Source organism: Mastigoproctus giganteus, chromosome 6, assembly GCF_048544385.1.
Source record: "Mastigoproctus giganteus isolate SK-2022 chromosome 6, ASM4854438v1, whole genome shotgun sequence".
Taxonomy (NCBI): domain Eukaryota; kingdom Metazoa; phylum Arthropoda; class Arachnida; order Uropygi; family Thelyphonidae; genus Mastigoproctus; species Mastigoproctus giganteus.
Window position 1 is genome coordinate 19,920,893 of NC_143580.1, and position 26,112 is coordinate 19,947,004.

General features: G+C 36.5%; 1 protein-coding gene across 3 annotated transcripts in view; it reads right to left on the reverse strand.

Moving 5' to 3' along the window:
• LOC150084040 (protein zer-1 homolog) overlaps positions 1-26,112 on the reverse strand; it is a 127,913-nt gene that overhangs the window by 69,121 nt on the left and 32,680 nt on the right. For all 3 annotated transcript variants that reach the window (XM_090375871.1, XM_090375869.1, XM_090375870.1), the window contains exons 2-4: positions 17,387-18,304; positions 10,268-10,438; positions 5,035-5,194 (exon numbers count right to left, since the gene is read on the reverse strand). In XM_090375871.1, coding sequence (XP_090231997.1) covers positions 5,035-5,194; positions 10,268-10,438; positions 17,387-18,156 — 1,101 coding nt within the window. In that variant the 5' untranslated portion in view covers positions 18,157-18,304. The remainder of the gene's footprint in view (positions 1-5,034; positions 5,195-10,267; positions 10,439-17,386; positions 18,305-26,112) is intronic.

Here is a 26,112-nt window from a genome sequence, read left to right on the forward strand (position 1 = left end):
AGGGACCCGAAGATTCAGTCTTGGAACTCTTTGCGGAGGAAGAAATGGACATGGGACAGCGTCCATTCTTCCCCAAAAAAGATAAACCCAAGACTGATAAAAGTAAGCCCTCAGCACCTCGGAAGCCGCCTGATGGACCCACCAAGCCAAAATAATGGCTAAATTCCTACAATGGAATTGTCGTGGATTGCGGCGAAATATTGATGACATCAAGGCCCTCCTGCAAAAGCACGAGTCAGTTTGCTTTTGCTTGCAGGAGACATACCTAAAGGCAAATGACGATCACAATTTTTCGAAAGGATAGAATTGCGGATGGCTCTGCTCATGGAGGAGTGGCTATCCTTGTCGGCAATCAGACCCCAGTTCAGCCCTTGCTAATTACAACTAGCATGGAAGCTGTTGCAATTCGCCTTACGGTGGGATTTATATTAACAGTCTGCTCTCTTTATTTGCCACCTGGGACTGACATCACCCAGGAAGACCTTGATGATCTTGTAACGCAGTTGCCTCCCCCTTACTTCTCGGGGATATGAATGGACATAACACCCTGTGGGGTAGTGCTAACATCAACGGAAGGGCACGAGTCATAGAGCATATGCTCAATGACAATGACAATGACCTTTCCCTTCTAAATACTGGAACAAACACCTTCTTCCACATGCCTACCCGTACTTTTTCTGCCATTGATCTCTCTATCTGCTCCCCTTCTCTACTCCCTTCACTCACTTGGGAAGTGGAGGAGAATCCATATGGAAGTGATCACTTCCCTGTGATAACCTTGTTACACAGTGGGAGCCCATGTCTTCCTTTTAGGTTACCACGGTGGAAGTTTGATCAGGGTGACTGGAATGCCTTCCAACATCAGGCAAATTTTGACCTCAGTACAGTCAGTCGGGAGCCTATCAATGACGCAGTAAAGTACATCACAGAAATCATTGTCCAAGCAGCTGCGAATGCTGTCCCAAAAATATCTGCCCGGTTTCCACCATTTCCCAAACCTTGGTGGAATTCGCAATGCACAACAGCAAAAAAGGCTCAAAACAAAGCGTGGGGGATATTTCGCCGATATCCTACCACGCTACATCCATCAAACATGCACGAGCCAAAGCACGCTACATCCATCGTCAGAGTCAAAAGGAATCGTGGATCCGTTTTACATCATCTATTAACCAGTCTACCAACGCTAAGGTAGTCTGGGATAAAATCCGGAAAATGAAGGGAAAATATACTTCCCACCCTTCTTCAATCCTAGATTATAATGGATGCACTATTGCAGATCCAACTGCAATAGCCAATGCTCTTGGGGAAACATTCTCTAACATCTCCGCAACATCCTCGTATTCCCCAGAGTTCCTGGTCCTGAAACATAAACTGGAAAAACAAGCACTTAATTTTAAGTCCAAGGGCCTCTATCCCTACAATGGGGCATTCACTATGCAGGAACTGAAAAGAGCCCTTACTCTATCCAAAGCAAGTGCTGTTGGACCAGATGGCATCCATTATGAAATGATTAAACATCTTTCACTAAAATCTATGGATTATCTGCTCTTTTTATATAATAGAATCTTTATTGAAGGGCAGTTTCTGGATTCCTGGCGCAAGGCAATCGTTCTTGCCTTTGCTAAGCCAGGAAAGAATCCAAAAGTCACTACCAATTATCGTCCTATTGCTCTGACTAGCTGTCTGTGCAAAATCCTGGAGAGAATGGTTAATTTTCGTTTAATATGGTACTTAGAATCAAATGACCTTCTCCCCAACATCCAGTGTGGCTTCCGAAGGAACCGGTCCACTTTGGACCATCTTATTATTTGGACCATCTGGAAACATCCATCCGGGATGCTTTCCTAAAACACGAACACTTGGTGTCAGTGTTCTTTGACATGGAGAAAGCGTATGACACAACTTGGAGATTTGGCATCTTAAAAGATCTGCATAGCCTTGGCCTTAGGGGGCAACTCCCCATTTTTATTAAAAACTTGTTAGCCAATCGATCTTTCCAAGTTCGTGTGGGATCCTCACTCTCTCGTTCCTTCAGCCAAGAGGAGGGAGTACCACAAGGATCAGTATTAAGTGTCACGCTTTTTGCCATCAAAGTAAATTCCATCACAGAACAACTTCCTCCAACTGTAAACAGTGCCCTCTATGTTGATGACTTTAGCATATTTTGTCAGTCATGCAACATGAGGGTTATTGAAAGACAACTGCAGAAAGCTATTGATCGCCTCAGCTCCTGGGCTCTTGCTAATGGCTTCAGGTTCTCACCGGAGAAGACCGTTTGCGCACACTTTTGTCGTAATCTTCATCCTGAACGTAAGCGTAATCTTCATCCTGAACCTGAATTAAAGCTCAGATAAAATGCAATTCCAGTAGCAGCGGACACAAAATTCTTGGGACTCATATTCGATAAAAAGCTGACCTTTCTGGATCACATCCGTCAACTCCGCACAAAGTGCACAAGAGGGTTGAATATTCTGCGCTCTCTTCCCTCAACATCTTGGGGTGCGGATCGATACACCCTACTACGCATCTATCGTGCACTTGTACGATCCAGACTAGATTACGGGTCCCTGGTATACAATTCGGACAGAGACAGTGCACTTCGATGGCTGGATCCTGTCCATCATCAAGCTCTCCATATCGCTATTGGAGCATTTCGAGCATCTCCTGTCCAGAGCTTATACATCGAAGCAAACGAACCACCGTTATCACTTCGACGTAAGCAGTTGTCTCTAAAGTACGCCTTAAAACTGAAATCCCTGCTAGACCATCCTACGTGGCCATTCATTTTTGAGCCACGATGGGAAAATCTGTACAACACCCGTAAGACTGCCAATCGTCCTTTTGGTATTCATCTCCAAGAGCTACTCAAAGAACTTAATATTAAGGTAGACAAGGTTGCCCAAACACCAAAGCAACCCCTTCCACCCTGGCATGCTCATGTTCCAACATGTGACTTCTCCCTTAGAAATTGGGGAAAGTCGGACACTCCATCATCTGTCTACCTGCAGCTTTATTCAACACACCGAGCTAAACACTGACTTCGCGCCAGTTTACACAGTTCGAAGATTCCGACAGTTCGAAGTCGGAATCATATGTGAGATCTGCCGCTGTCTTTACAGACAGCACTACATCGGAGCAGATTCCTTCTGAATGTAGCATATTTACTGCAGAGCTGCACGCTATTGAGTTAGCCTTGGATCACATTAGTAAATGCCAATACCAATGGTTCATTTTATACTCTGATTCTCTAAGCATTTTACAGGCTTTAATAACTGTGGGATATAATTCTCATCCAGTTCTGTCTAGCATTCAGCAGAAGATTCACTTCCTCCGTGAACGTGAATATGATATCCGCTTCTGCTGGATTCCTAGCCATGTTGGGATTAGTGGAAATGATTTGGCTGACACCACAGCTAAATCAGCAATTCCCAGTAATAATCGCTGCCTGTTAGTCCCCTATACAGACTACAGGCAAATAATACACGAGAAAATACACTCCCAATGGCAGTATTCATGGAATAGACAGACTGCGAATAAATTATATCATATAAAGCCTGTAATTGAACCGTGGCAGTCTAGTCTGCGCAGGAATCGTAAGGAGGAAGTTGTTCTTGCCCGGACCCGCATAGGACATAGTCATTTGACTCATTCATTTTTGCTGAGGGCTGATGACCCTCCCATGTGAGAGTACTGTGGCACAGTTTTATCCATGAGACACATTTTAATTGATTTTCCAGATTTTAGCAATATCCGTTTTACCGCTTTTAATCATCTGACTGAGCCGTATACACTCAGTCAGATTTTATCCGACAATGACAATGTGTCTGCTGTTTTTAGCTTTTTAAAATCAATAAATATTTTTGCTCGTATATAAAATTTACATTTTTCTTTTATATATTTGTTATACCTTTGGACATAGTGACCTAACTAATTAGGTCACTGAAAGTTTATACTTTCTTATAAATGACATGGTCTTGGCGCATTATAGCCTTAGTAGCTAATGCGCCAATAAAATCAAAACCAACCAACCAACCAAGATAGCACAATGCTGATGACATTCTTCCTCTTGCCCGGACTACACAGGAGGGGACATACATTCAAATTGAGAAAGGATGGTTGCAGGATAGATGCGTGGAAGTTTTCCTTCAGCCACTGGGTTGATTGTTGGAACAAATTTTCATCTGTTGTTGTGGAAGTAGATAGTGTGAATAAATTGAAGGAAGAACTAGACAAATTACTGGATTCATCATTTGCCACTACTAATACTAACTGTGGTCACTTCAGATCATCTGCAAAACTAAAAAAAAGTATTAAATTAGCCCATCAACAGGTGTACCTGGGGACATTATTTCCATTGTTCTAAACCACTTATGCCCATAAAGTGAGTGAGCTAATCATGCTGAGACTTTCAGTACTTTTCAGGAAAAAACTATCTTTCACTGAATGTTCTTAAGTCTCACCCTGATAGGAGAGATTACTGAAAAATTAAGTATAAATTGTTTTGGGACAAGCAGGAGGATAATTTATCCAAGTTTCTCATAGATCATTTTAAGAGTTTTACCAGACTGGGCCCACCCATTCCATGCCAATTTTGAGAGCTAATGATATCCTACTATTAAGCTTATTGAAGATTCATATGTCACTCCATAATAAGTGATTAATTTACTATAAATCAAGCCTTGCACCTCATCATTTTAACTTCTTTGGCTTGCTTCATATTGTTAACTTTTCCTTCCAAGCAGAAGAATATAATAAAAAAAATGTATAAACACAGCCAAAGCCACTCTGAGCAGACCAATTTAGAAGATTAAACCACCATAAAGCAATCAATCAAATTCCAATTTTAAGTTTTAGTTATTATGCTTATGATATAAACAGAAAAAATATATATATTAACAGTAATAAACAAACTGATCTAGTGTATGTCCACTGAAATGCCAAGAATACATACAATTAAACTTGTTACTTTTCATGCAACAGATTTGAAAAATCAAAACAAAATAAAACTTAATAAGAGTCCTAATAGCACATTACCTGTTTTGCAGGTATATGATGCCTATAGCAAGCTTCATGAGCAGTGTTGAATAATCCCAAGAATTCAAGTGGCCTATATACTCTATTTTTGAGACCTGGAATGTCAGTTAATGGCATATCTATTGACTCATCATCATCTTCATCTTCTTCTTTTGATGATCTATGAAAGAAATAATTCCTAATGTTTTCTAATCTAATAATTAATATTGTCCTTATAATATCTCAATTTATTGATATCATTAGGAATCTGAAGGAATTTAAATTTGAATAAGAAAATTATGCTATTTTTATTAATTATATATATTTCAAAGATAATATTACTCCAGTGTGTGTAAAAATTTGAATCATTGTAAAAAAAAAAATATTTTGCTATGTTTCTGAGGAAAAATATTGTTCTGAATCAATCTTTTTAGAATGACATTTTATTATTATTAAAAAACACTGGGGTAAATAAAGTACAGAAAACCTTTATAATGTTTGTGCGTGTGTATGTTAATAAGGAAAAAATAACGTTTTCAGAATCAAGAAAATTATTTTATAAAAAATGACTCACTGTATAAAAAAAGAATTTTTTTATGAAAACCCCAAACACGAAAGGTACCAAAACCTATAGTACTTTGTACCATGCATGGGTTGAAGGAGAAGTATGGGGGGAGGGGGATGCCGGAAACTTTGCTCTAGAGACTAAACATGGGTTTCACCACTTCAAGCCTCCAATAAGCAAAGTGGTGGTATTTCACTGGTTGATGAATACAAAAAGAATACTTAACTTAAAAAAATTAATTTTATTATTAAGCTTTAATTTTTTATTTTTAAATTCATATAAAAGTTATTTAAATTTTTAAAAAAGTATGCATTTTAGTTAATTTTAAATTGGTATTTTCTCTAATTTTTGTTGCAATTTATTTTCATTTTTAAGATTACTGTATATAATAATTAACTTAACTTTAAAGAATGATTGTTCAATAATAAATTTTAAAAAATGGTCACCTGCTTTTTCTTTTTTGGAGGAAGGGTGGTTATGGGTTTACATGGGACATGGACTTTATTGGCTTGAAATTTGTTTAAAAAATTTAGAATTTTTTTTAAAAACAAAACTTAAAATTAAGTTTAAAATTCACAGAGGCAGATCAAAGGGTGAAACAAACAATTATAGACCTGTTAGTTTAACTTCTGTTCCGGGGAAAATAATGGAGTTACTGGTTAAAGAGGTGATACAGGATCCCCTAGACAGGACAGCAGCAATAGTTCAGACAGCATGGGGTTGTTAAGGGTAAGTCTTGTCTGACCAATTTGATTGGATACTATGATGTAGTCACAAAGGAACTGGATGCTAAAAATAATTTTTATATCATAGACTTGGATTTCAGGAAAGCTTTTGATACTGTTGCACATGGAAGACTGCTGTACAAATTGGAGCAGTATGGCATTAAGGGCAAGTTACTGCAATGGATAAAGGGATGGTTGAGTGGGAGATGGCAGAGAGTGGTAATAAATGGACGCTGTCCTACGTGGACTAATGATATTAGCAGAGTTCCCCAGGGTTCGGTGCTGGGCCCATTGTTGTTTTGTGTATTTATCAATGATATCGATGAAGGTATATCAGGCTTAATGTCCAAGTTTGCAGATGATATAAAGGTTGGTAGGGTTGTTAACAACAGTAAAGACAGTATGCTACTCCAACTGGATCTAGATAAGTTGGGCAAATGGGCTGAGAAATGGCAACAGAAGTTTAATATTGACAAATGCAAAGTACCGCATATGGGTAGCAATAACCCAAGAAAAATGCACCAACTCTGTGGTGCTACACTCGGGGAAGTGGAAAAGACCTGGGGGTAATTGTGCAGTCAAATATGAAGTTTGCTGAGCAATGCAGATGGGCTGCCAGGGCAGGTCATGGAGTCTTTTCAGTGATATATAGGAATTTTGCCAGCAGGGACAGGGAGGTGATTATCCTGTTAAACAAGGCAATGGTCAGGCCACACCTAGAGTACTGTGTACAAGTCTGGAGGCCTCATTTCAGAAAGGATGTAGAGTGCTAGAATGAGTACAAAGAAGGGCAACAAGATTGGTGAGGGGAACAAATGGGTGCTCTTACCAAGAAAGGCTTAAGTTATGCAAATTGCAGCCCCTGTAGAGTAGGCACCTGCGAGGTGATAAATAAATAAATAAATAAATTTTCTGTTTATACTCCGGTACGACAACCAAGTCAGTAGAGTTTACAATAAATCGCCAATACGAATATTTATCGTATTTAGTAGTCACGGGCTTGAACCCCGGTCCACTCAAGGAATGCCTGCTATGCACTCTCGCTCCTGACCACTCGGCTACGTCGATCTGATTGAGATGTATAAAGCCTTGAATGGGTTGAGCAAGCTGAATGCTAATGAGATTCTTCCTCTTGCTCAGATTAAGAACCTGAGGGGGCATAGATTCAAATTGAGGAAAGACAGTTGTAGAACAGATGTGTGGAAATTTGCCTTTAGCCAGCGGGTGGTTGATTGGTGGAAGACTGCCATCTTTTGTTGTGGAAGTTAATAATCTAAATAAATTTAAGGCTGAGCTGAACAGGCATTTGGAACGAATGAAGGGGTGAAATGGGAGGGGTTTTTTTTTGGCTGATGCTACACAAGCTTGCTTTCTTGCATCGTATGCCTCTACTAATACTAATGCTTCATAACAGTGCAAAAAGAAGAAAAAATAAAATAAAAAATAATTTCCTGGTTCATTCATTTTCAATTAAACTATGGCATGGAGAGATATATTTGCTATCCTTGCAAAGTTGTCTGTATTACTTATTTACTATATTCCAAATATAGTGAATATGTCATCCAAGTAACCTTGCAGGGAAAGCAGATAAATCCTTCCCCAATGCCTATGTTTAAAAATTTAAAAAGTGAACGAACCATTGTTGTGGCACATTTTTTGATATTTCTGACTTTTACCAAAGAGAATTGGTAAATCCCAGAATTTACTGGATTTCGGCTTTTATAGCAGCATTATATATACACACAGCAAAGGTTAAAGGTGTAAAAAACTGAGTAACTTCTGGAATTACTTCTTTTAACATCTCCCACCTAGCATCTGTACTTGTCAGATTCACCAACTGTTTCCATTAAACAGAATTTAAATAATAAGGCCATCATAATTTCCCATTCAAAATTTCAATAACAGTTATCACTTTAGATATGTTCCATATTAATACATCATGATAACCACTATTAATTGTTCCTTAATTCAAAAGTTCTGAATAATGGTTATATAATCTTTGATAAAACTGAGGTGAAACTGTTTTCCCATATAGTTTCTCTAATGAAATTAAAGTTTCCTGATAATACATCCATATCAGTTTGTCACTTCAAAATTCATAAGATATAATATTTTATAATGTTTTATGATGATGATGTGATATACTCATCAATTTGTAATATGATGAAATACATTTCAAAATTCAGCATCATAATTTTAAATACAAAAATGTGACACTAATTAACTATATCATAAACTACTGATTCTCAGTCAACTATTACAACTTTGAACTACTGTTCTAATTAACTAATCCATATAATATAGTATCTTAAGTCAATTCCCCAATAATATTAAATTATTCATCCAATTACATCAATAACGAAATTTATTTTTTATTATATCTTGACAGTATTACTTAACTTACAAAGACTAAAGAGTACATCCAAGAGTTCAATATATGTCAAAATTCAAAAATACAAACAATACTTTCTCAGCCTCACTATATATTACAGTGTTTATTTATAACCAAATTCTACTGCAAACTGACAAATTGTCTATTATTTACACTGTAGATTCTGGAGCCCCAATAGTACCAAAAAGCAATTTTTGTATAATTTTACAGTATAAAAATTTAAAAAATTTACTAATAAGGAGTTCTAAGTGAGACTAATGGGGCAGTCTGCTCTCTCCACTCCATTGTCACAATATCCTAGGATAGGGGTCGGCAACCTGCGGATCGCAAGCCACATGCAGCTCTAACTTTTAGCCCACATGTACGACAAGCTACGTATTTCCGCAAGCAAATATTTTCGAACATGAACTATATTAGAAATAATTCAAGAAACTGTCTGAACAATGCGAGTCTCTCAGCACATTTAAAGATTAAAATTACAGCATACTCGCCTGATGTTGAGACTCACTCAAGAAGTTCAGCAGCAAAAGTCACATTAATTCATACCTAATTGGTTGTTTCTTACATTTTTTCAGTATTAATAAATAATATTTTAAAAAATATATTTTTTAAATAAAATACCTTCCCACTCTGTTTCCTTTCTTAAAAACTCCCCCCCCCCATCCCAGCTTGAACCGAGGCTCTTCGGATTCTTTTTTTTTTTTTTTTTTTTTAATTAAATCAAAAATGGCTCTTCACCCAAAAAAAGGTTGCCAATCCGTCCTAGGATATCGTGACAGTGGACCCACATATACAGGGTAGGCCAAAAGTAGGTATACAGTACTGTTGTTGTTGTTATTTGGTTTTTAGGAGCATTAGCAACTAAGGCCATATTGCTCCGGGGATATGCAGTGGTCATTCCCTGACCTTTCCGCATCCTCTGTATTTGGTGGTCACGGGCTCGAACCCCGGTCTAATCAAGAAGCGTGTGCTACGCACTGCTGCTCCTGCCCACCTGGCTACGGAGGCACCTATACAGTACTGATCAGGTCATGTTTAGTCTCTTAGGCGCTCAAAATGTCCTCCATCAATGTTGCAACATTCCTGGAACCTGTCCCCGACACTGTGACACACAGTAACACAAATTCTGATTAGCACCAATATCGATAAATGCTTGAGAGATGAACTCCTTCAATTCTTCCACTGTGCAGGGCTTCCTCTCAAAAACCTTCTCCTTTACCATGCCCCAAAAAAAAAGAAGTCCATAGGTGTCAAATAAAATAAAAATACCATGACCCGATCAGTACTATATACCTACTTTAACTGTAAATTTAAAAAAAAAAAAAAATGTAAATTTAAAAAAAGACTATCTACTGTAAATCTACAATGTTAAGGGGAATGGGGGAGGGGAATTCACACACAGACACGATAATTTCATAATGTCACTTTCTTTTTGGAAAACCACAGAAATCATCCTTTTGTGTGTAAAGATTCACAAAATCACTATTTTTTATTATATTTTGCATTAAAAAATACAAATTAAACTAATAACATATGCTACAATATTATAACTACATTAACGCAAAAATTTACCTTAAGCTTTTCTGAGGACTTTCACGTTCTTGTACACCACTACCAGCCAGATTAGTACCTGATATATCCAATGACATTAGGTTAGGGAGACTATCTATCAACTGCCTCAAAACATGATTTGGGTTGCTATAGTGTCCATGTTTCTCATTTGACTGCGATACATCTAAAAGCCTGGTAAAAATAAAATTATTTTATATATTTATAGGCTAAATGATTTTATACAATGTTTAAAGATTATGATACTTATTAAACAGAATATGTATAAGTAAAATCAAAATGCCAAGCAACAATCATGCCAGTTCCTGTTTACAAGAACCAAACTGTAAATTAAAAGAGAGAGAGAGAGAGAGAGAGAGAGAACTTCAGTTTTTTTCTTCACACTGCAGGCTGTAATATAAAGAATAATACATAAGGTTAAAAAACCCATCCTTGTTACCAATTAACAAGGACAGCATCTTTGACCTTAGAGGACGATTTAAACTAATTGTATGAATAATTTATATATTGCTAGATGTGGAGGTAGAATTGAAAGTGATTAAGGAAGACAGAAATAGCATTGAAGAGTGCATCTTATTCTGAACTATATTACATTATAGCAGAAATCCTGTTCACCAGCATTCTGTAAACTGGTGCTTCTGATGGTCTGACACCAAGCAGGCAAAATACAAAATTTTCACAATATAGATTGCACTGAAGGAATTTTTCAAGATAACGCAGTTATGTTCTGCCACTCATGTTTGTGGCAGCATTCTGTTAATTTTTCTCATATATATCATAATTTCTTAGTGCTGTATTTGCATGATGTTAGGAAATAACAATCCTTTTACTAGCCACAAAATTAAACTAATATTTGTAATAGTTAGGTACATGGTATCAGTTGGGTAAGTGCAAAGGAATATAATATTAGATGGTCTATAAATTACAATACTAAACTACAAAAACATATCTGTTAAAATTTTATGCAGAAACAAACTTAAAAAAAAAAAAAAGTGCTTAAGCTAAGCATATCTTAAAAGATTTTTGCTGTAATGCATTAGTAACAGTTAAATACTATGTATGTAATATTTTGAAACTTTTTACTTAATATGTTATATGCAATCACTTCTTAAGTATGTATGTGTACTTTGCTTATTTAGAGATGGTTAATTTTTATTTTAGTATTCTGCATATATATGTACATTCTTTTTTGTTATAACTATTTAAACTTTCACTTCCAAGATTTTGGCATGCTAGATCAGCAGACCGTTTACTATATAGTGGTGCAATTTGGATATGCTCTATAACAAGAACAGGTTTATTTGGTTCATGTATTTATGCAGTGAATTATTTTACTCTACTTTCTATGCTCAAAGGTGAGTCTATAATAATAATTATCACTGCAATAAATAGTTTGTGGCCTTAGGAGTCACTATAAAATAAAGTTACTTTATTAATGAATGAGAACCTAAATTAGGATTCATGAATTTTAATAAAGGTTTAGGATAGCTGGAAAGTAGAAAGCACCCCATACAATGCTGGACAACTGTCAATCACTGGCAAAACCTATTAGGAGACTCTTTTGCAGTGAAAGTTATAAAGAAATTTATATAAATTGATTTAATGAGAGGAAATAACTATTCTTTACAAACTGCTTCCCAAAAACTGGTAGTCTCAAGTTTAGAGGATGCTACAAGAAGAAACAAGAAAGCTGAAGACAGACTTAATAGTATATACTTACAGAAGTGAATTAGTTAAACATAGATTAGTGCTAAATAGCATCAGAAAATAAATGAAATTAAAAAAGACAAAAACCACTGGATGTGAAAAATTCATTGGTGATAGTTATGCTGAAAAATTCATTTTATTAATAAGAAAAATGGGATCTGTTGATAGAGGCTGCAAGAATAGCTATATTCCATTTGGGACACAACTGATCTGGATCAGTAGCAAAAGTATCTTACTGCCAGATTTGATACCATGGAGGGGGCAACTGCTAATTTGGTATGGTTGTTAAAGATCAATATGGGACTATTCAGAAATCTGGTGGGAGGATCAAGAACTTATAGTTTCCCGAAAGAATTCAAATCCTGGGAACTCCACCTGAGTGATAACACTGAACAACAATGGAAAATTTTTTTAATAAAAATATGGACTTAGTGCATATTTTAATACTGATTTTGAACCTGCAGCCTGATTTTCCTGGTATCCTCAAGTTCACAAGATATTTCATATTTTAGTTTTCACATACTTAGATTTTGGTCTATCTGTTCATATTAATTGTACTGCTAATTGAGAAATTCTAGAGCAAGGAGTTTTCAAGATCTTGCTGCAGTAGTTAGTTTTCAATAGTTTTAGAGTGTTTTACTCCCATCTGCTCCCTGTATGTCAGGTGAATATATAAAGCAAACCTCCCAGGATAGGTCAATTGGTTGAATTTAAAAGATTATTTATTATTTTTTTTTTGAAACACAACAAACAGAATGCATTTTAATACTTGAGGAGGAAATTAAACAAGGGGAGTTAAAAAGTTAAAAAGGTTCAACAACAGCAGTCACAGACCTTTTTTTGAGCCAAGCCAAATCAGCATAAAAAACAAACAAAAAAAAAAGCAAATTTTGTGAGCCACAACATATTATACAGGATCATTCAAAAAGAAGTATCCTTTACTTATTACATGAAAATGAGGCCTGAACCATGTGTAAGAAGGATGAAAGAAGAATAACAGTTTCAGAAATGTGATTCATGATAACTACCGGCTACACCAGACTTCCCAAGAAAAGAAATCAAGATATAATGGAAGAACTAAAGGAAAAAAACAATAATTAAACACATTAAAATTATAGAAGATGATAATATCATGTACAAAGAATGGATAATCAAAGAATCTCAAAACAAATGCTACATTAAAAGCCACTTGGGAAGAGATCTGTTAGAAAACCTCAGTGCAGATGGAATGAGACTAACAGGTCCTGCAACCTAATACAGTAATACCCCGAAGTTACGCGATAGGAGGGTCCGACGAAAATCGCGTAAGTCGGGGTAAAACTTTGCATATAAATACATATAAATTTTGCTTAATTGGGACCAAGGACTAACAAAAACACTAGTTTAGAACAAAATTTTAATAAAATTGCAGTTCTTTATACATATTAATACAAAATATGTATTAAAAAACAAATGACTTACGTAAAAAAGTTATTTCGATGTCGATGGCTTCATAAAATCTAACAAATTCGTCTGACGACAGAGCGCGTTCTTTTTTTCACGCAGAATTTCTTCGTAGCAAGCTAATAATTTTTTTATTCCTTGCTTTGTAGCTATAACGCGTTCTTCGTTGGAGTCTATGTTTTCTAAAATTTTTAAGCCCTTTACAATTGAGCCCTTTTCAATTTTCAACCTGTCAAGTTTGCAATTGTCATGTGCTTTTCGCCGTTGCTTCGTTTAGGCCTGTAGCACGTGCAATATCACATGGTCTTTCATTTCGCTCAAAGCGTTTCACAATTTTATATTTTTTCTCTATCGACAGAGGCGCACTGGCCATAAGCCTTACCGGGGAAACCCCGATGGGCCAGTGTGATTTTGGCCATAAACCATAGTATGAGGCCACTATAAATTTTCCCGGGTAAGAATTTTTGACCCAGTCCGCCTCTGTTTATCGATAATTGCTTTTCTTTTTCTCTCTGAATCTGCAGTGTCTTCACCAGGACGCTTCCTTTTCACACCTTTTAATTAAGTATTTTACTCATTTTTAGGGAATAAAGCACAATTTCAAAACGAGGAGGCACGCTTGATACGCATAAACAAAGCTGCGCGCATGTAGCAACTGAATAAACAACACCATAAAGGCAGAGATACACTATTAACACCTCACATTTCTAGGGGTTACTACCATAAAACAATAAAAATCCAGTTCGTTTCTGCTAGTGAAATCTGTTATTAACTGGTAGTAAACTCGATCTAATTGCATTTGCGATTATACCGATAGCTGGAATTGTGTGGGTTTTTACGTTATTATGGTGAAATGTGTTTCCCCTTCACTGATATAAAAAACATAAAAGCAGCAAAGTTGAATTTTGTTCATCTTTCGCTCTCATTCTCCGCCGTCGCACCGTATATCGATAACATATGAAAAACGACCTTCAAGATAGTGGGCGGCAGCGTTGCCAAACGAAAAAATCAAGAACCGCGTAACTCCGAGTTCGCGTAAGTCGGGGTATTACTGTACTCATATGGAAGATTTTAGTTCTTAAACTGTCAGACATTACACATAAAAACTGTTTTTTTTTTTTTTTTTTTTGCAGAAATTCAGAGGAAAAAACAAATCCTAGAATAAGTAAATAGTTTCAAATATATTGGGTACCAATTAAAGTAGACAGTAATATTCTTGAAGGTATTAAAAATAATTAATAGTGTGAGAGCAGAATCTTGAAAAAGAATTTCTGATAAACTACAAGAGGAAGTAACAAAAAAGTAACACGTATACATGTAATGAGAGCAGAGTATTTCTGATATAAAATCCCTGCAATCATGTCATCTCAAAATTCTAGACACTTCAAATTCAGCCTTTCTCAACGTCACTTCATACTTGTTAAGAAAAGCTTCAGAATCCCACATTAATATCATTAGTACCAACACAAACAACAATATTATGTTTTGTGTCCTTAAAGGATAACAGTTATCTACAATATCACTAACTTTTGCCACTGGAAAACATATCCTGGTCCTACTCCATCCTTCCTTATTTACAAAGCACTCCTCATTTCCACCAAATATTATTGATAAAACAATGGAATCACCTAGAATAACTACCACTTGTGGGACCAGTGCATCCTGCTCATAGTGATCCCTCCATATACCTGGATGCATGAGGTGGAGAAGAGTCCTCTAAAGAGTCCTCTAAAGGAGAGAACTTGAATAAAAGGGTCAATGTCCTTCAAGAACATTGACCCTTTTCTTCAAGTTCAAATTCTTCCAACAGAATGCTAAACTTTCAATAACTTTCTCTCTCTCTCTCTCTCTCTCTCTCTCTCTCTCTCAGGAATCTCCCGTAGCATTATGTCCAGCTACAGTCAGATCTACATACAAACCACACAAGTGCATGCAAGAAGGCCTTGATTCATAAAACACCCATTGAAAATCCCCCCCCTTCACACGCCAAGGCATCATCTCTGCTCAATCGCTTTTTTGCTGCTCTAGTCCTAGACAATCTCAGATAAAAAGAAATTGAATTAGCTCTACATCACTAAACCTGAATACCAAACTACAAACATAGTAATGTTAAGTATACATTAGTACAATAGTAATAACTCTACGCTATTCCCAGTTAATAAAGCAATATACAGGGTGATTCACTACCAGTGCGACAAACTTGCAGGAGGTGGGGGGGCACAAAGACGAATCGGAATCACATAGCATTGCAGGGTCCGAAATGCCTTCGTCATGCATTAGAGGACGTTGAACGGGAGGTCACGTGAACAGCGATCCTGCTGGAAGTCAGCATTTGCGAACCAGTTCCCGAGGCAGTAGGATGGACGAGTATTCAAACATTGAACTGGCCGACATGCACCTCACATATGGAGCTGCGGACTGTAATGGGCGTGCCACTCTGCGCTTGTACCAGGAACATTTCCCGCCCAGGCGTGCTCCTCATCATACGATTTTCACATGTGTGCACAGAAAGTTACGTGAGACTGGTTGTTTCAAGAGAGGTACCATGAATCGAGAGCAAACGACGAGGATGCCAGACAATGAGAAGAATGTCCTACATCTTGCAGAAGGCAATCCGAGTACGAGTACTCGAACGATAGGCCAACGATTGGGTATTTCCCAATCCACTGTATGGAGGATGCTGTCAACAAACCAAATGAGTTCATACCATCTGCAACACGTCCAATCATTGGAGCCTGTGGATTATCCACTCCGGAGGATTTTTGCTACTTGGTTTCTTCAACAGAAACGGTTAGCAAATGCTGACTTCCAACGGGATCGCTGTTCACGCGACCTCCCGTTCAACGTCCTCTACCGCATGACGAAGGCATTTCGGACCCTGCAATGCTATGTGATTCCGATTCGTCTTTGTGCCCCCTACACCTCCTGCAAGTTTGTCGCACTGGTAGTGAATCACCCTGTGTGTATGTATGTATATATATATATATTATGTAATATTTCTAAAACATTATGATATTAATTATATTTCCACAGAATCTCACAAAAGAAATACTCAAAAATTATATTTATCCTCTGGATTTGTTTATAAACTTCCTGCAAGTAATTCTGATGGAATGATCAACCTTGCTTTTATGGTTAACTTTCTAAATATTTAGATAAACACAAAAAATAACACTTCCTTACAATTAACGCATTTAGAAGACAAATACTAATACTAAGCTGCGTGATGCGAACAGAACCAGAATTTATTAAATCAGATGCCCTATTTTGATCTTCCAGCATCCAGTTTCAGCGATTCTTGGCTCACCACTGGAACTGTTCTACTTCATGCAGACAGTAATGGTGCATCCTGAAGTTTGCATTGCTAGGATAGTTCTTACTATAATTCAAAATAATACTGACATATCAGTTGGACTAATGTGGAACATCTGTGGTCATACACAATCTTGACCAGTCTCTGGTAACCTCAGCTACGATCCATTCTTGGTACACTCCTGCCAAGGAATGTACAAGAATGGATCATAGCTGAGGAAAGAAACCATTTATTTAATGGTTTCTTTAAATTAATTTTTAAAGAAACTGTTTAATTAAACTTTTTAAACCATTTATTTAATTTTTAAATTAATTAAATAAATGGTTTAAAGAAACCATTTATTTAATGGTTTCTTTAAATAAATTTAAATAATATTATTAAATAATATTTAATAAATTTAAATAATTTTAATAATATTTTGTTAAGAATATTCAGTGCTTCTTAACAAGCACTGAATATTCTTAACAAAATAAAGAGAGAGAGAGAGAGAGAATGTTAAGAAGCACTGAATATTCTTAAATATTCATGCTTCTTAACAAAAAAAAAAAAAAATTAAAAATAAATAATAATTATTTTAAAGTAAATTCTAGCAAAGAAGTGCAGAAGCTTCTGTAATGTAAAATATCATTAATAATCAATGGTACATAATAATTGCTTACCTTAATGTCCTTAATTGAAAAATTGATGCTATAGCATCTTGAAGTCGAGGGACACCATACAGTAACAGAGATGAAAGGTTTTTCAGACCTCCTAGATAACTTAAATTTCCAAGTTGGCAACAACAGGACAAATCCAAATGGGTTAGCATTTGTAATGGTTTCAAAAGAAGTGGGTAATAATCTTTTTCCAGTGGAACCTCCAAATCATTAACTACTAACTTTCTGAGACGTGGGGCATTTAATATATAACCTCTTTCTTTGTAAACACTCCTATTTAAGTCAATTAACAGCTCACTCTCTTTCTCATTATCTATACTGTAAAGAGTTTCTGGGAAAATCTGCACTGTATTACCAACAGTTAGAGAAAGAAGTTCTGATTTCATATTATTCAAAAGATCTAAAGTTCTCCCAGTAAGTTTTGAACAATGTGAAATATCAAGCTCTATAATCTGATGACGTGTTATTATCTCCATTCCATCATCAGTCACTTCAGAATTTCGAAGGTTCACTCGATGAATTCTAATGCTACACGGATCACTGAACAATCGAAGAAAGCAGTCGTCTATTGTATGGCCTAGCTCTTCAGTAGACAGTTTTAACATACGCTCACAAATTTCTGCTGGAAGAGTCACTCCCTCTCTAAGCAGATATTCACTTCTTACAGGATCATACCTGCAGAATATCTCTGGATTCAAGATGCAATATTTAACACATATATCCAGTAAACAGTCTGGGTTATGTGGCTCCCAAACTGTTGGTACTTTGAACATAGTGGAAAGCAAGTTTTATAACTATAAAAATTTAGAAAAAGATCAATGTAGTGTGATCTATTTGACACAATAGTTATGAACTACATAGGAGTTTTTCTTTGTTGCTAACTTCTTTCCACAGTCTACCAGTCAACAACATGGTAATAACCTGAAATCATGAAAAATATATTAATCCATGTTATTAAATTATTTCATATTTAGAATTTAAAAAGATCGAACATTAATGCTTAAAAACAGTTTCTACCTCTAAAATGTGTTCTACTTAAACCTAGGAAAATGCTTTCAATAAAAAAAAATACAAAAAACATGACTACAATGAATGAACACTACAGGTTCTCCAGATATAACTTCTTTGGGGTTCAACCTACAGATCTAATAATGCATGTAGGTAAAAATGAGTATTTTGAAAAATTTTATAGTCTGATGGATGCATCTTTTATAGAAGTAAATTATAATCTGTTTGTCACTTTGAGAAATCTTTGTTATAATCAATTAATATATTAAATAGGATACCTACAGTGGATTATTCTTTGAACTAACTGCAGGGTGTCTGAAAACAATGGCAAGTTATTCCCAGGTTGGTAGATTTGGCAGTGAAAATTGCCTTTCTGAGGTACAGTCAATTTACACATCTGTTCTGTGAACACTGATAACAAAAACTTGTTTCCAGTATCAAATGCTATAACTGAAAATTCAGTTATAGCATGAGGGTTTCAGAACTAAAAAAAAAATTAAAAAAAAAAAAAATGCATGCTATCACAGTGTGATCCACAGTTGAGAATCACACTGTGATAGCATGCATTTCTTCATTAGCACAGCTAACGAAGAAAGCAAATGAATATAAAATGCCATTATACCTGGCATTTGACCCCATAAAACTCTTGTTGTTGTTATTTGGTTTTTAGGAGCATTAGCAACTAAGGCCATATTGCTCCGGGATATGCGGTGGTCATTCCCTGACCTTTCCGCATCCTCCGTATTTGGTGGTGACGGCCTCAAACTCTGGTCTAATCAAGAAGCGTGTGTTACGCACTGCTGCTCCTTCCCACCTGGCTACGGAGACGCCAAACTTTTCAGAGGATTAGACTGGTCACACAAAGGAGTCAATGTGAATGGAGAGGGTTTTTTTTTTTTTTTTTTTTAATGTAAACCACAAACAAGAGAAGTATTAGAAACTATAGTACTTAATACCATGCTTGGTTGGAGGTTGAGAAGATGAAAAGAAGATATTTGTTGACACTGGACTTGAACTTCTGTAGACTGTAATTTTCAGGAAATACGTATGGAGGAAGGTTGTTCCAGAAAACTGGCAGTTGAATGAATAAACGACGAAGATGAAAAGTTCGTTCTGTGAGTTTGAAGTTGGACAGTAAATGGATGTTGACTGGTGGCAGCACGTGTTCAGACTGTTTCGAAAGAGAGAGCGGAATTATAGAAGCCAATTCAGAAGAACAGTGACCAGGGAAATATCTGTAGAAGAGGCATGCAGCAGAAACAGCACATCTATGAGACAGAGAGTGGAGAGAGACCGTTAGAGATGAATCATTAATTAACCTAGCTGTCCTCTTCTGAACGGAATCAAGAAGCCTGAGAGAAGTTTTGGGGGCACCACCCCAGATGTGGGAACAATATTCCATGGTAGGGTGGATTTGCGATTTGTAAAGAGTGAACAGCTGTTTGGAAGAAAAGTAACATTGAGAGCAAAAGAGAAAACCAAGTTTTTTAGATGCAGAGGAAGCAATATTTGTAATGTGCTTGTGCCAAGAGAGATTAGAAGTCAGGGTAATCCCCAAAAGAGATATATCAACTTCCCTAGAAATTGGAGTGTCACCAAAGATAAGCAAAGGAGCAGAAGAATCCTTTTTGCAAGATATAAGAGAAGACTGAGCTTCAGAAGGATTGAAATCAACTAAGTTGTCTTTGCCCCGCTGGAGATCGGCATATAAGGAATTGGTAGCAGATTTTCGATAAGTTGAAGCTGATTGAGCAGGACAAGGTTTCTCAAAATGGAAAGTGGAATGCAATGTGCTATCATCAGCAAAACTATGGATAGGATTTCCAGTCAATGGAAGAGGAAAGGAGTGGGGGACACCAGCATTAGTGGAGACGTCAGAGAGCCGTCTTTTAGAGTAAAACTAATTGCAAGGACGATAATTGGATGGGAGGGATTTGTCACCGTTTTTAGGAACTGGTTGGTTATAACCAAATTTCCAAGCAGAAGGAAAAATACCTTTGGAATAAGTGGAAAAAAGGTGTCAAAGAACAGAAGTAAGTTCAGGAGCACAGGTTTTATGAACAAGTGGAGAAATGCCATCGGGACCTGGAGCTTTCTTAACATCAAGATTCGTCAAAATCCTTCTGACATTCTTTTGACAGAGGCATTGAATGGAGTGTGTTGGGAATGGTGGAAGGTGTTTTACCAAGATCATTAATACATGAATTGGAAGCAAAATGAGATGCTAGCAGGTCAGCTTTATCCTTGGCTGAAGTGACAACAGAACTATCTGGTTTGGACAGAGGTGGGAGCATAGATGGGCAAAAGTTTCGGCCAATAGCTTTGGCAAAGGACCAGAATGCTCGGCTACCATTAGAGCAAGAAGCAAGTTTTCTACTCTGAGTAGAAAGTAGAGAGTACCTAAACCATTTACGATTTGCAGATGACATTGTGATCATAAGCCATGATCCCAAAGAATTAGAAGAAAATCTTAATCAGTTATGCAGAGTTAGTAAGGATTTTGGGCTAAAGATGAATATGGCTAAAACAAAAGTAATGAGGAACAAGTATGCCACAAAAAGGGATATAATCATTGAAGGAGCAGAAATTGAAAATATGGATTCATATAATTATCTTGGACAAGTTATTAGCTGTAATAATGATAAATGGCTGAAAGTCAAGAGAAGAATAAATTTCGGATGGACAGCATTCAGGAAGTGTAGTCATATACTGAGGAACAATATCCCAATTTGTCTGAAATGTAAAATAATGAAACCAATGTATGCTCCCCACCATGACTTATGGAAGTGAAACTTAAGCACTCACCGAAAGAATGAAAGAGAAGCTAAAAACTACACAGTGAAGAATGGAATGAATTATATTAGGAATCAGACCATTGAACATGAAGAGAAACACATGGATTAGGCAGCAAACTCAAGTAAAGGATATTCTTATCAAAATTCTTATGGGCAGGACACATACTTGAAGACATGACAGATGGACTAAGAAAATAACAGAATGGTACCCAAGGGGAGCTAAAAGAAAACCAGGAAGACAACAACGGAAATGAACAGATGAAATTCAAGAGTTCAGAGGCAGTAAACGGACAGCCATTGCACAAAACAAAAGGAACTGGAAAGTTGCTGATGGTGACGATGTGACAACTTTCATATAGATGTTTCTAAGAATAATTTAAATTATCATCGGGTTGCCCATCAAAATCCTATCTCCTTATGCATTTTCTTTTATTTCACCTTTCAATTGTGATTTCTAATTTCTCAAACCAGCTTAGCTGCTTCTATTTCTAAATTGTCTTTTAATAATATTGCTTAATTCTTGAATTTTTCTATGCAATAAGCAAATTTATAATTTTCTCTATAATCTATAATAAACTTATATTCTATTTGATTAATAAAACTTTATTCTGCAGAGTTACGTATACCCAGAACATAATGATTATTCAGTGAATTTTTTCAGAACATAAATCTGCGATAACTAGCCATACATTACATGTGCGGCGTTAGATTTAGATGAGCGGTATGTGTCATTATCACACTTGAATGTTTTATTTAAAAGTAGTCATTAAAATTTCCAAACTAAAGGCAGGACCAACTAAAAACACAAAGAAATCTTTGCAAAATTCCAATAAAAATGTTGTAATTTCAAGCATTACTTGAAGAGCATGAACATGTGATAAGTTAAATTAAATAAACAAGGAATAAATTTACTAAGTTCATTCACTTTAATTCTTTCCTACTATAATTTATTCAAAATTTCCATTAATAAACCAGCCCATTTTTCCCTAAGAAAGTATAATTTTTTGATATGAATTATTAATAGCAGTGCATTCAAGCATTAGTGAATAGTATTTTTTTATTTCTGACCACATGTTTGTTTTCTTTAATACGATGGTCTTTTAACTGTCTGGCAGGTGTACAAAAAACCATAACAACAGAAGGCACATGGTACCTTTACTTCACCAATCAAGAAGCAAAACGTATATAGCTTCAAAAAAAAAAAAAAAAAAACACACCTCATTTTACCATTCCTTCCAATAATTTATCAACACCTTTCGTCAATTTATTCAAATATTCACAACATCAGGAGGAATTTTATTCCAATAACTGATTACTCTTTGGCTGAATACAATTTCTATACATTTATTTTGCAACACTCCTTTTCCAATTTAAATTTATGCCTCACTGTGTTTCATTTAAGAAAGGATAAAAATGCCATCAGCATTCAGTTTACTTAACCATTTGAACATTTTATACATTTCAATTACATTTCCACAAGATGGCTAATTTCTAGATACTGCAATTTATAGTAAGAATAACCCCCCCCCCCCGAAGTAATCTTGTTGTTTATCTCTATAACCTTTCCAACAGCACTATGTCCTTCCTAAAATCAGGTTTCCAAACTTGCATGCAGTATTCCAGATGTGGCCTAACTATTACTTTGTACAGTGGGATGATCACCTCTTCATTCCCTGCCAGCAAAGTTCCTGTACATCATTGACAGAACCTCGCAGGATGTTCTAGCAGCTTACTTGTATTGCTCACAGAATTTCAAGTCAGATTATACAATTATCCCAAATATTTTTCATACTCCAAACTTAGACTTCAATACTACCTAAATGGTATATTATTCTGGGATTAGGTAATCAGCATCTTGATATCACTATAAAACCTCAATTACTGTTATCATGTAATACATATGCCTATAGCAGATATAAAACTAGTCTGCAATCAAGTTGCAAATGAGGTTAAGCAAGCTAAGAAATATTACAAGAGGTCTCTGGCAAAGAATGTAAAAAAAAAAAAAAAAAAAAAGCAAAGGCTTTAGCCAGCAGGTGGTTGATTGCTGGAACAAACTTCCATCTGTAGTTGTGGAAGTTGATAGCTTAAATAAATTCAAGGCAGAACTAGACAAACATTTGGAGTGAATGGATCGGTGACATTGGAAGGGTTTTTTTTTTTTTTTTTTTGGCTGATGCTGTATAAGCTTGCTTTTCTGCATCATGCCTCTCCTAATGCTAAGACTGCTTTATTTATATAAAGAGTAGAGGGAAGGGCTCAAATGACATTGGTGCACTAGACATGAATGGATTAACTGTTGATGATCCTGCTCAGGTTGCAAACAAACACGATACATAATTTGCAGAATACAAAAAATTCTTTAAAGATGCCAGAATTTGGTAAAATTCTGGTGGAGCTGAATGATTTTGTGATAACTGAGAGGAAAGTGGAGGAGAAATTCTTGAAGCTAAACATAAAAAAGCACCTCAGATGCATGAGATCTATCCAGTTATATTAAAGGAGGCAGCAAAAAAGGTTAGTAAAGCTTTAGCCATGATTATGAGAGCATCTTTGGATTCAGGGATTATGGAGACTGGAGATGTGCAAATGTATCCCCAATTCACAGAGGAATCAAAGGGAGACACAAGCCTGTTAACCTGACTTCTGTTCCAGGGAAAGTAATTGAGTCATTGATTAAAGAAGTAATGCAGGACCATCTAGACAGAAATGCAATTATACTGCAGTCATAGGATGGATCTGTTAAGGGACAAATCTTGTCTGATCAATCTGATCGGATACTATCACACAGTAACAAAAGAACTGGATGCAAAAAATAATTTTGACATCAATCTATGCATACAGATTTCTGAGAAGCTTTTGATACTGTTGCACATAAAAGACTGCTACCCAAATTGGAACTGGATGGCATTAAGGGAAAGTTGCTACTATAGATAAAGGGATCATTGAGTGGAAGAAGACAAAAAATGGTTATCAATGGGCACTGCTTTTCTTGGACTAATGCTATTAGCAGATTCCCCCAGGGTTCAGTGTTGGGCCCAATGTTGTTTCCCATATTTATTAACGATACTGATAAAGGCAAATAAAGAGAGATATGAAACTGTGAAGAGAGAGGCCAAGAGGATAGTTAACAAGGAGAGAAGACTGTGGTTGGAAGAATGGAGTGAAACTTTACGACAAGATATCGACGGTTATAAAAAGATACCGTATGGTATGGTGAGAATAGAAGAGCAAATACTTGATGGATGAGAATGAGAACTTAATAACCAAGGATGAAGAGATAAGAGAAACATGGAAGTATTTTGAAAATCTGTTGAACATCCAGGATAGTAAGAAAAAGGGGCAAAGGGGCAAAAAATAATTCAAGACAGGTAAATCTGCTGGTATAAATGAGATAAACGGAGAGTTGCTGAAGGCTACAGGCGAGGCAGGGATAGCGTGGACATACAGACACTTCCACAAGATCTGAGATGGGAGACAGGTGCCAATGGACCGGAAAGAAGGTTTGATCATCTCCGTTGTTCAAGAAAGGAAACAGGAAGAAGTGTTCCAATTACAGAGGCATCACACTGACACCACATGTGAGTAAGCTGTATGAGAGAGTGTTGGAGCAGAAGATATGAGGAACGATTAAAAGTAGGATGGCTGAGGAACAGTATGGCTTTAGGCCTGGCAGATCGATGGTAGATTAATTTTCTGAATCAGGGCAACTGATGGAAAAATGTTATGAACACAAAGAATTATGGTTGGCATTTTTGGACATAAAGAAAGTATTTGATGCCGTGAAGAGAGAGAAAGTGTGGGATGTATTAAGAAACTTGGGAATAGAGGAACATCTTGTAGAGAGAATTGAGAATATATACACCAACACAGTGAGTAAAGTAAGAACGGTGATGGGGGTTGACAGAGAGTTTTGAAATAACATCAGGTTTGAGGCAAGGGGACATCCTGTCACCACTACTATTTATAGCTGTCATGAATGATGTGCAATGTAGAGTGGTGGCACAACTTGGACAAGACCAGATGAAAGCCATTCTCTTCGCAGATGACCTCTACATATGGGAAGAGAGCAGGGAGCAAGTGCAACGGCAAGTTGATATGTGAGCTAGTATAGCCAATGAATTTGGACTGGTTTTCAGTCAGAAGAAGAATGAAGTAATGATTCTAAAGAGGAGTGGCGAGGCTGAAGGATACATTACAATGACAGGGAAAGAGCTAAAAATGGTTAACAAATTCAAGTATCTAGGAAGCACAATTACAAAGAATGGAGTGATAGACAAAGAAATAAGTAGAAGGATACAAGTGGGGAGAAATTTCAATAGCCAGACAAGAGATCTGATCTGATATGATCTGGAACAGGAACATACCACTGAAGTGTAAGGAAGCTATATACCAGACCTATTACATACCAATTGTAACATATGCTGCTTCTGAAACTTGGACTATGATAAAAAAAAAAGGATGAAAGCAGATGCAGGGAGCAGAAATGAGATTTGTGAGAAGCACAGCCTGAAAGACAAGACGTGACAAAATCAGAAATGATATGATTAGGGAGAGAATTCAGATTGAAAAACTCAGAATAGGATTGAAAGGTCCCGTCTGAAATGGTTTGGATATGTCAAGAGGATGAACGAGAGGCATTTGCCAAGAAGAATGTTTGATTTACAATTAAGGGACAAAAGACCAAGGGGGAGACCAAAAATGAAGTGGCAGGACATGATAAAGACTGATGTCATTAAGAGAGGAGGAAACTGAAGTGAAATGAATGATGGAGAGAAGTACACGGGCAAGGTATGGTGGCGAGGCTTCATACATCGATTCGTGGAATAGCAGAACGATGACAGTTGATGATGATGATGACTGATAAAGGCATATCAGTCTTAATGTCTAAGTTTGCAGATAATAAGGTTGGCAGGGCGGTTAATA